The sequence below is a fragment of the Diabrotica undecimpunctata genome, unplaced genomic scaffold (genome assembly GCF_040954645.1).
Source record: "Diabrotica undecimpunctata isolate CICGRU unplaced genomic scaffold, icDiaUnde3 ctg00002953.1, whole genome shotgun sequence".
In the NCBI taxonomy this organism is placed as follows: Eukaryota; Metazoa; Arthropoda; class Insecta; order Coleoptera; family Chrysomelidae; genus Diabrotica; species Diabrotica undecimpunctata.
In genome coordinates, this window is record NW_027314154.1 from 1634 (window position 1) to 13839 (window position 12206).

At 32.9% G+C, this 12206-nt stretch overlaps 1 protein-coding gene across 1 annotated transcript; it reads right to left on the reverse strand.

The window, feature by feature from the left end:
- Positions 1–3461: 3461 nt before the first annotated feature.
- Positions 3462–10333, reverse strand: LOC140432135 (large ribosomal subunit protein uL1-like). Its single transcript, XM_072519973.1, has 6 exons — positions 10212–10333; positions 9066–9258; positions 8786–8999; positions 6818–7219; positions 4111–4208; positions 3462–3745 (listed from the first exon to the last, which is right to left on the reverse strand). Exons 1-6 carry the CDS (start codon positions 10228–10230, stop codon positions 3613–3615), a joined length of 1059 nt encoding a protein of 352 aa, XP_072376074.1. The 5' UTR covers positions 10231–10333; the 3' UTR covers positions 3462–3612.
- Positions 10334–12206: the final 1873 nt, after the last annotated feature.

A 12206-nucleotide genomic window follows, 5' to 3' on the forward strand; every position in this document is an offset into this window, starting at 1 on the left:
TCCAACAGTTTGCGTTCAAATCAAATAATGTAAAGGGTGTTCCATTAAAAGTTACGTGAACCCTTATGTTAATATACCCTTCATTTTCATATCACGACAAGGTTGTTGTGTACTATATTTTGTGTAGTATTAGAAGAGGTAATTAGACGAAGACGTTCATTAAGAGTATTTGATTGTCCAGTCATCAAATAACACCCATTTTAAACGGATTTTCTTTACTCGCTTAATTATTCTTTAGCTATCGTTAAGCTACGAAGTATTTCTATCCTTTTTCTTTTTAGGGGTAATACCAGAAACGTACATAAGCTATTTTTACGAATTAGAGGAACTAATTTGTTATACCTGGTACAATAGTCATTTTATTTTCGACCGATAGTTTAATATTTGATGTTTTGTGATTTTTTCTACTTATTCAAGTACCTATATCATTATATTAATAAACATTCCTTAATAAACATTCTGAAATTGTATATTGACATTTTCAAAAGCATTGTATGAAAAATGTATAATGAATAAATATTAAATATGATAAAATAAATATTATATTATAAACTACAGTGTTTTATTCTACACTTTGTCTAGCTTTTATGCCTATTTATTTTCCTAAACATTTTTTTATTTAAAACACAAAAATTATCAACCGCCAGGGTTGTTAATGGATATAACAAACAAAAGAAATATTGTGGCGTGTTTAAATAAAACCAGCGGTTCTAATTTATATATAACTATTTATTTTTAAGCTTACAGCACGATATTATCTTAACTAACTTAACTCATGACAGCGCTGCATATAAATACCAAAAATTATTCGAGAATCATCTGAAGTAGTCCATCTCTATTCGGCTCGTCGTTAGCTTCTCTAACTATTGATAACACTATCGATCTTTCTGGATTCATCCTTCGGAGAATGGACTATCTAACTCTGACGTCACAATGGGCGGTAGCTTCTTCGAACAGATTTAGCCAGTGATCACGATGGCTCTCAAAAGAAAACATGTTAACAAGATTATTTGACCTTCGAGATGAAGTAATCACCTTCTTGGAACAGCAAAAGCAAAATGAACTAAGCGTGGTCTTCGAAAAACATTGTACCCAAGTAATATTGGCTTATTTTTCAGACATCTTTGACTCGTTGAACAGCCTTAACCTAAAACTGCTGGGTGGGGATTCAAATATAGTTACTCATCGTGATGCGATCAAGATGTATATTGAGAAATTGCAACTTTGGAGGCGTAAAATATCAGCAAATCCCTGCAATTATTCGATTTTTAGTAGAGTCAATCTCAGAAGAAGCACGCTTTAAGGACATTTATGAAGGATCAAGTTTGAAAATCCAGATATCAAAAAATTTGGAGAGCCTACTTTTGGGAAATACTTCCCAAACACTTGTGACGATAGTATTTTCAGAATGTCAATTGACCCATGCCATATCATATCAACATAGACTCCCTGTCTGAATCACTTCAATAAGTTGCTTTGCAAATAAAACATGATTCCTCTGCCAAATACAACTTTGATATAATCGACAAACTTTCATTTTGGTTAAAATATTTCAAAGTGTATCCTAGTGTATCACGGGAAGCTCTTCGTTTATATTTGCCTTTTTCAAGCACCTATTTGTGCACTATTGTACGGGGTAGAAACATGAACATTAAAAGCGCAAATAGTTAAGAAGCTTGAAGCCTTTGAACTTTGGATATACCGGAGAATGTTGAGAATTCCATGGACTGCCAGGGTCACCAATGAGGAAGTGCTGAGAAGGATTGTTCGAGACAAAAAATTGTTAAGAACAATAAAAGTACGCAAGACTGCATACCTTGGACACATACTGAGGAATGATAGATATAGTCTTCTGCAGGTCATCATGCAGGGTAGAGTCGATGGCAAAAAGGGAATAGGTAGAAAGAGGAAGTCATGGCTGCGAAATATTCGAGACTGGACAAACATGACTGTAGACGAATTATTCCACGTTTCAAAAGACAGAGAAACTTTTAGAAATGTGGTCGCCAACCTCCGTTAACGGGGACGGCATAGGAAGAAGAAGAAGATTTGTGCGAAAAAGCATTTTCAACACTTGTGGCAATTAAAACACAGTATCGGAAGAAACTTGATGCTGCTAGTGACTTGCGTTGTGTACTTACTAAAACTCAGCCACGAATAGGCATACAAGTAAAGAAAATGCAAGCATATCCATCTTACTAACCAACCTAATCTATATTTCTTTTATAAATAATTTTTGTATTTTATAAAAACTGATATTATTGTATCTTATGGCAGTATAAATAAATGTTTTGTTTTCTATGTAATACTTTTTTGTTTTTGTTCCTAGGACCATACAATTTATTGTTAAGGGGTGGGGGGCGCGAGAAATTTTCATTTCAACAAAAGGGGGCGTGGTACAAAAAAGTTTGGGAACTCCTGTTCTGGAAAGTCACATATTTTATTAGAGTTTAGGATAAATGGTGGTGATCTGTTTGCTATTTTGTCTTTAATTGACTCTTGAGAAAGCAGAACTTGTTCGCGGGACTTTTGGGTTGACGTTTTCGACTTTTTCTTTGGTTTGCTTACTACAGGAGTGAATATCTGTGAATCGATCTGTGGGGTATTATCGTTAATGTCTGAAATATTTTCAATCAAGATCACCTAGTGCAAAAAATACTAGAATCGATCCATGTCCACACTTCCCAAGGGACTTCAATGACATTAATATTGGTACCTTCTCATATCGGCATCCAAGGAAATGAGATGGATGACAGCGCTGCAAAAGAAGCATCTACATCCAACTAACCCATACAACATACAGCTCCAAGAAGATATAAAATCAAAATTCAAAAGGACTATCCAAGGCAAGTGGCAGGAACTTTGGATCACCAAAGACACAAAGCTAGGAGAAATACAACCTAATGTTAACAGCTATTTATTCCTAGCATCCCTGAATAGAAAAGAGAAGATAGCAATACGAAGATTGAGGATAGGACACACACGTTTGACACACGGTCATCTTATGACGCGCTATCTCAGAGTGTTATGCTCCCTCTGCAACCATATTCCTATTACAGTCAAGCACATCCTCACAGAATGTCAATACTACCAGGCAACTCGCATTGCCAACAATATAACCCACAGTTGAAAAGAACTTCTGAACCGACTCAAGATCCTAATGGACTTCTTAAAGACTAAACAGTTGTTTGACAAAATATAATTTACATAATATTGTTATTCTTTCCTATTGTAAACTCTGTATCATAACTCTGTAAGTACTATTGTAAATCTTTGCCCCCGTGTCAATGACCAAAGATAAAGATGTCGAAACACGTTAATTCGATATAAAAAATAATAATAAAAGGAAAGTGGGAAGTGGAAAGGTAAAACGTCCATTGTAATATTAGCCATGTTCTAATTCTTATAACTAACGTAAGTTTGGCTTACGTTAAAGATAAAGCGTAAAAATAATAAATATATTTAATGTTTAACAGTTTATTTTGAATAATAAAATTCACTGATATATTTTTACAAATTGATTAGTTAAAATAACAAATGGATCATATATGTTGTAAGACATATATTACAACGATCACAACATTGTACCGACTATAATATAACAAACAGTCTTTACAGCGTCACTCGTTCTTCTACTTTTTCATCGTCATCTACTACAGACTGCTTCGAAGACTCATCGCTTTCTATAAATACCTCGTGATTGACTTTAAGCTTCTCTGAAGAGTACGGCGTCCATAGAAGACACCTAAAATTATTAAAAACACAAATAAACACAATGTAAAATTTATATGAACTAAAGCGATCAAAAACAATTCATCTGGACACAATCAAGTAAAGTAACAGCCTTGCTGATATCTTAGAATAGTAGTGTACTGCAAATGTTTCCTATTTAAGATAATAAATTAGTAAAAGATGGAAAAAGGAAAGTATTTTTGAAGGGTGTAAACAATTTTAATTCCTAACTAAACGGTTTCGACTTACAAAGCCATCTTCAGAGCTATGCTACAATACAAAAACGATGTAAATTACTAATTTTAATTTGACAACGATTGACTTCAAAAGTCAAATATTAGTGTAATCTAATTTATTAAATATATAAGAAGATTATACCTGGTAATAAAAGAACCGCTCCTTTTTGGTTTCATTGTGTAAACATCTCTTATTAGTGCTGCAAAATTTTCTTCCAGTTGTTTAGGATCCATGGTTAACTGAAACATTTTAGGAAAATTAAAATCTACACATCTTGATCTGTATTTAAGATGCGTTTTTATTTGATGAGTGTCATATCAGTAGGTTATGATTACGGTCACGGGGCTCTAGGCACAATGTATGGAGACTCTTTGTCAGTTGTCACTACTGGTCAACGTTTGTTAGAACATGAATTCTTGGAGACTTTGTTAAAAAGTATGTTTAACTAAATGTATTTAACTCAAAAAAATAAAAAAGGAATGCATGGGTATGGACATATAGACATTCTGATGCACTAAATAAAATAAAAGAAGTAATTATGTCAAGTAGTGTGCTTGCCAATTTCAATGAGAAGTTACCAACTGTGATACAGACTGACAGTAGTAGTAATGGCTTGGGGTGCTGTCTCTTACAGAATAACAGACCAGGAGCATTTGCATCTAGGGCGCTAACGACAGCAGAATCAAATATGAGTCAAATTGAAAAGGAGTTCTTGGCAATCCTATATGCAAGCAATAAATTTCACAATTTTATCTACGGAAGAAAAGTGCAAATTGATTCTGACCATAAGCCTTTGGAGGCATTAATGCATAAAGGCATTGCGGACATAATGTCGCCGAGATTACAAAGGATTAGGGTAAGATTATCTAAATATGACATAGAGGTACAATTTAAGCCAGGCAAGTTCATGCATGTGGCAGATTTATTATCGAGGAATTTTATAAAAGATGAAGTCGATGATGATAAATTTATTACAGAAATAGTTCATACTATTGACATGACTGATGAGAAGAGAGAACAATTTAGGACTGAAGTGGATGCTGATGAGGATCTGAAACTAGTAAAGAAATATTGTATACAAGGGTGGTCCAAAACCTTGTCAAGAGTAAGCGATTCAATTAGGTATTATTATTATATAAGAAATGAACTATATTTACTTGACGGACTAATATTTTACAAAGACAGAGTTATGTCTTTGTAATGTTACAGTGTTATTTTACATCCCAAAAATATTGAGAGAGAGCATGCTAAGATTATTGCATTCGAGTCATTTTGGCATTCAGAAAACCAAACAGAGAGCAAGACAGATATTACATTGGCCACAAATGAACAAAAGTATAGAAGACTGGGTAAGAAATTGTAGCAAGTGTGAGATATTTAAAAATCATAATGCTAAAGAACCACTATTACTTAGAGAGTTGTCTCAAGCACCTTTTGAAAAGGTAGCAAGTGATATATTAGATTATGGTGGACAGTCATATCTAGTTCTAATCGATTATTTTTCTAAATGGCTCGATATAGTGAAAATTAATTCAAAAACTTCTCAGGTGGTCATCAAGGAGTTAAAGAAAATTTTTTCAACACACGGAATACCCTACGAAGTCATATCAGATAACATGCCTTATAATTCATGGCATTGTCAGCAATTTGCTAAAGACTGGGATTTTCGGTTTGTAACGTCCAGTCCCCGCTATCCACGGTCTAATGGGCAGGCAGAACGAGCCGTTCAAATTGCAAAAAACATGCTTAGAAAGTGTGACGACTTAGATATGGCGCTCCTGGAGTATAGCAGTGCTCCAATAAATGGAACAGATAAAACACCGGCCCAATTAGTGACTAACAGGGTTCTTAGATCGAAGCTACCATCAAATAAAAAGCACAAAGACATAAATCTAAAGGAAGAGTGGGAGAAACTAGAGGCAAAAAGAAACGAATATAAAAATTATTATGATAGAAACACCAAGGTAAGAAGAGAAATAGTGCCAGGAGAAAATGTAGGTGTCAGAGAGGGTAGAGAATGGAGACCAGGTAAAATTCTGGAAAAAGTAGATGAGGCACCCAGATCTTATTTAGTGCAGAAAGAAAATGGGGAAGTGGTCAGGCGAAACAGTTACCACTTGAGGCCTTCCCTAGTTAAAGCGGAAATTAAGAAGAATACTGATTTTGCACATAATGATAGATCATTAAACTCCTAATCTGGGAATCAGAGTTGTGGAGTAGAGGAACCTTCAACCTCCCAGATGAATGCTGAAATAGAACTAGCGCTAGACTCAAAAGAGCTCCAGTGCGTTTTAAGGACTATCAAATGTAAGGGGAAAGATGTCATATCAGTAAGTTATGATTACGGTCACGGGGCTCTAGGCACAATGTATGGAGACTCTTTGTCAGTTGTCACTACTGATCAACGTTTGTTAGAACATGAATTCTTGGAGACTTTGTTAAAAAGTATGTTTAAATAAATGTATTAAACTCAATGAAGTATTATTACTATGAGTAAATTATTTTTCTTTTCACTTAAAATAGTGTATTATTTTGAAAGATCCTTGCCAAAACATAATAGGCTATATTTCCAAAATTGGTCTAGAAGGCCAACTGATTAAAATTTTCATAAAAAATAGTAAGCTTGTCCAAGGTACATACAATGATTGACTACATCAGCATGTTATGCACCATATAGGTACACACTTTTCCATTGGCAAATAGTGCTGTGTAGCAATATGTTTCACAAATACATAATGGCAAACAGTACTAAATCAGTTTGGCAGTCAACCTGTTAAATTAACTATAATAACTGATCTGGTAGTTACAATAAATAAAATAAAAAAATTCGTATGAGTAGATAACTTACTGATCCAATAACTGTCTGAACTGAACCATAATCCTTCTCGTATTCATCCTTAGCAGCTGTGTAATTAATACCATATAGAAACTTTTCCACTGCACTTCCGAGATTAACATCCAAACTACCACTTTTCGGATTAGGAAACCTCTTCTTCAGCAAACCTCTCAGAACCACCATTTCTGGAAGAATTTCTGGATGGGCAACTATATATTTGAAGTCATTAAGATTGAGTTCCCCCACTTGAATTTTCTTGATCATGTCAACGCCGCCGACTAGCTGGGCACCAGCATCAATGGCAAGTTTTTGTATTTCCTGGGTTTTGGCGAAAGCAGCTACAGACGGAACTTGTCCTTGGTCGAACCGGTGGGGAATTGCAACAGTTCGTGTAAAATTATCTAGCAATCGAGTCTGAAAGACAGAAAATGTATGTGTTTATATTATTAGACAAGTATATGTAAAATGTATATTGATAAGAGACCTTAATGTAAGAACTGGTAGGAAGGATTTTAACAAAATAGTAGGCCCATGTGGAGAAAATGTATTGAATGAGAATGTAACAAGACTGATTGACCTCTGTGACCAGTATTTGTTAAGAATATGTAAGGATTTCTTTAGACATAAAAGATACATAAATATACATATAAAAAACCAGTTCTCAATCAAACATCTGTAGGTGAATAACAATCGAAGATCTGTAGGTGAATAACAACTCAATAAAACAGACATATAATTATAAATACTTAGAGGTAACAAATACAGGATCAAGAAAAATTAGATTATTATGAAAATTAGATAAATTAATCTATCAAAAATCTGTTAGATCAGATGGTTTGAGAATGCATGAGCATTAGAAAGTTTTCCAATTTTCATCGAAGGTTTAATCATGATTGCTAAATACTCTGTGATTTTGAAACCTGTTATGACTGATCTAAAATGTAAAAATATGGATTTGGTTATAGTAGTAGTTATGGTGAAGAAATATATTGGCCAAATCCTTACGTCATCAAGAAGGATTGGCAAGAAATTGAACAAATTTCTGATGGTTTACTTAAAAAATTACATGATATTGTGGAGACAGTCAGGGTTGAGTTATCAATAGCAAAAATTTCTATTCTCAAGAGAATGTTAAATTCTCACACAAAAATACACCTGCTTTTGTATTATCCCATCTTTATCCTTTAAACATGCTAAAAAGTCTTTAAAAGATTTGGAACAAATGCAAAATCTGTCATGGAGATTTATGAGGTGCGTGACATCTCTGCAGAATTAGTTTTATGGTACAATCTTTGAAAAAAGAAGTATTTAGCAGGAGACAATTTAAAGAATATTTAAGTAACTGCACTTTTAAAGGCAGCTAAGATTTTTTCTCTGCAACAAGGCATGCACTTCTCATTTTAAGTGATTCCTCATCGACTTCAGTTACTGCTGAACAATCTTTCAGTAACTTTCAACGAGTAAAGACCTGGCTCCAAGGTACAAAGTGAGAGGAGAGATTGCCTGGGTGTGTTTGATAAGAGTCCATCAGAAATTCATCACAGGAAATCAGGATTGGATTAAAACGAGAGTTCTTCTTCAAATCCAAGAAAAATGACATTACTATTATTAGTGATAAGATAAAGATATGTCAAATCCAAGAAAAATTATGACGCGCTATCTCAGAGTAAGATACGTAACTAGAGAAAAAGTAGTTTTTTTCAGGCAAATAATTGTAATAATTTGTTGATAAAGCTCTGCTATATAATTATTTTATATAATTTACCTAAAATTTTTATTTAATTCATATTTTTCATTTTAAAATGCTACTACAAAGATGACTTGCCCCGCACCTAGTTTTAATCCTGGCTATGCCCGTGCTCTCTCAATATATAGGCATTAAGGAGGTGATATTCACCAGTTTTTGAAGCAATTATATTATCTTATGTAAGTAAATCATAAGGATACATAATGTTTCTTCATAATTTTTATTCAACTTACCTTCTTTTCACCCTCCATATTTAATTCTACAGTGACATGTAAGTCTGTTTCAGGTCTATTATACATTTCAGGGTGATGAGTTTCTTTATGAGCTTTGACAGCCTCTTGGAAAGGATACACAACCCATTTGTAGTATTTACAAACAAACACATCATCTACTGGATCTCTCATTTGTGAATCATCAAATTTTAGTTTAGGCCTACTAGCTAAGAACCTACAAAATTCAGCAAGACGTTTTTAATTTGGATAATTTTGCTATAATGACTAACAGACTACTTACTGCTCTCTGTTTCTTTGATTGTGTGGTATAAATCCAACTTTTTGGATTTCCACTTTGACTTTAGCCTTCTTCTTACGATCTCTGGTACCTTTCCTGGCTGCATAGCACCTGGCTTGTATTATATTTAAAGATTCAGGGGCTGATCTGATTACATTGTTTTGTAGAGTTTGAAAAACAGTAGACTGCAGGGTACCTAAAATAGAAATAATAAAAAAATTCATAATAACTCGACAACAAAGCAGCTCCAATCACAGAACAAATATTAATTGGAAAGTATGAAATATATAATTATATCATCCTGAAAAGGAAAGACAGTGTGAATACTTTTAATAATAATAAGTGTGTAGAGTCTAGTAAGCTCATGACTTGATTAACCATTCTTCTCCTTTCCATTTTGGTTTTTTATAATTAGAGGTTTAAACAATATCCTTTCTTTTCATTATTTACCCCCTGATACGATTTCTTATATCTGTATTTTTGTAACCGTATTAAATTTCTTCCAATAGTCTTTCATTATATAGTATTTTCTTTTCTCTTAATATTTGTTTAGTTCTTTTTCGTTGTTCAGTGAACTCACTTTCAGCATCTTTTGATCTTAATTTCAGTACTATTAGTCTTAATTTACTTCACTGTTCTCATTCTGTTGAACATTCATTATTGAACCATGTTTTCTTCCTTTTTTTAATTTCATCTCAACCATTTTTGGCCGATTTTACCATGCATCTCCTTATTGAATGCTTGTTCGTAATTTCTTTGAATACTTTTAAGGAATCATTATAATAAAGAAAGGGTATACTAAGCAATGAAGATATAATCAAAGTATACACACCATCAGAAGTAATATTCCATTTTTAAGATAATGGGGAAGATCAGGTCACAAAGACATTCACATGGAATGAATGCTACTATGAAAATACAATTTAAAAATGAAAAGAACATGAATTGAAGGATTGGAACTGTATCTCAATTAATACAAATCTAAAACTTTATTAACTACTATTGTAAGATCGAAAAATTATCATTTTTTAGGGCAAGATTAATAGGGTAGAAAGACATTCTACAAGACAAGTTACTGTATTAGTTATAGTTAATTTAAATGTGTACAGTTCAACACAAATTTGAATATAGAATGATGTGACTACTCACGTAAGGAGAGAAAATTCATGTTGTATGTTACTATTATATAGGTATATATTTTTATAAATTAAAGAATATAATTAATAACACATTATTGTTGCCGTAACATAACCTCAAATCAGTGCATAATCAGCTGCTTGACAATTCTGATTCTGTCTATAAAAGTAACTACGGCAACGCCATAAATCCTTAATTAAAATTTTAATTGAAAATCATCAGAATTAGTGTAATGATAAAATGTTTTGTTCTAAATTTAAACTTTATTTTATCTATATATTGGTAGTATGTATTATAAGATAACTTAGACAAAATATCAAAATAAGAAATAAAATAACGCAGCTAGGAATAATATCCACCCACTTTAACTTCTAGGTGGTAGGCAACATTCAATACTTATTAAGAAATAATATTTTTATGCTTCACAAAAAACTTAGCAAAAACTAATTTATTTTCATTTAGTGGGAGAGTTCCCGAGAGTTGGCTGTATAGGGGAAAGGGGGGAATAGTGGCCGCCTAAGCATTTTGGTTTATTTTTACTGCTATATAACTTTAAAAATTATACTGTTAACGTAAATAAAACAAAACAAAAAAATTAAACGGTTTTTCAGACTTCTGCTGTCGCCATATTTACCCGTTGCCGAGGGGTAAAAGTGGCCACTGCCACTATTACCTACTATTGCCTATTGCCTACTATTACTATATAGAACAACAAAAAAAAACTATTAAAACAACAAAGAGTGAAGTGTTGTAGCATTTCAAATCACCTTGTATATGTTAAAACATCGAAAAAGTATTTTCAATCCTTTTGTATCGCTGGAGTTGATAATAAATACATTTTAAAGTTTGTTTATATATCACAGATCCGTATTTCTTCGGTATTTCTTTAATCGAGAGCCGCTTTAGGATATTCTTCCTCGTTAAATAAACAGAATATGTTCGTTTATGTTTTGTTTATACCGAATTGGGTAAACGATTTTTAAAGAGAATGACATCACTCTCAGTGAGGCCGCTGTCAAAGGCAGTTGGTTTCGGTGTTAGTCCGAATTTTTCTTCTAATTTGTAATGTTTTGCGTTTTTCGTCTTTTGTCATTGGAAAATGTGCAGTATAGTAGCAGTGTGGAGTTTAAGTGCAGTTAATGAAGTAGATTTGGAAGAGATTTTGAGGAGAGAACACGCGGCGTGGGTTGTCTGAAGAAACCTGCAAATTTGTTGGCAGAAAAGTGAATTATACTCGAATATAATGTGTCAATTTTTGCAAGAGTAATCACTGTTTTTTTTTGGTGCCGTCTCTCACCTAAGTGATTTGAAGAACGACGTTTCCAACAACTTTAAAAGATACCCGCATGGTTCCATGCGCTTGAGTTTTTAAGAAGCCAAGTTTCAAAGGTTGCTTTCCAGTGTCCAGCTTCCATCCTCATTTTGTTTGTCCCAGGTCATTCCAGACTATTTTCGCAGTGCATTTGTTTGTGTTGCAGTGAATTTGAGTCTAGTTCCTACCTCAGAACTTTTAAAGGAAAAAATAACATTTAGTGAAATTCATGTAATTTTTTTTGTTGAACTTTTCATATAAAAATAAACAGTTTTTTATTTGTAACATTATAACATTTGTAAATTATAACCACATAAATTTTAATCTGTTTTATTCAAAAGTGTAAACCCTATTTTTCATTTCTAATTTTTTCCGTTATACTTTCATAAATAATTGTGCGACTGCAATTATTTGACGTAAGGTACAAATTTTATAGTTAAGTGTATTGTATTTTCTATAAATTATACATAGTTTTTACATCATTTACATATAATTTTCATTGGTATATCTTTAATAAACAACGAGTATTTAATTTGGAACGACACAAAAACGTTTTGGACAATTCCGCATTACAGTAGTATTTTAAATTTCAGATACCAAGAACTTACCATAGAAGAAGCAATAAATATCTATTAATAGTAGCAATAGTTTTGCGATCTGGACGAAAAAATTAGGGAAGTTGGCCGAAATTTTGG

Bases quoted from the DNA above. Each gene is read 5' to 3' on its own strand.
- LOC140432135 (XM_072519973.1), bottom strand. The intron at 9,000-9,065 runs GTAAGTAGTCTG...TGAATTTTGTAG, and splicing joins AATCAAAGAAACAGAGAGCA to GTTCTTAGCTAGTAGGCCTA. The intron at 7,220-8,785 runs GTAAGTTGAATA...TCTGTCTTTCAG, and splicing joins ATATGGAGGGTGAAAAGAAG to ACTCGATTGCTAGATAATTT.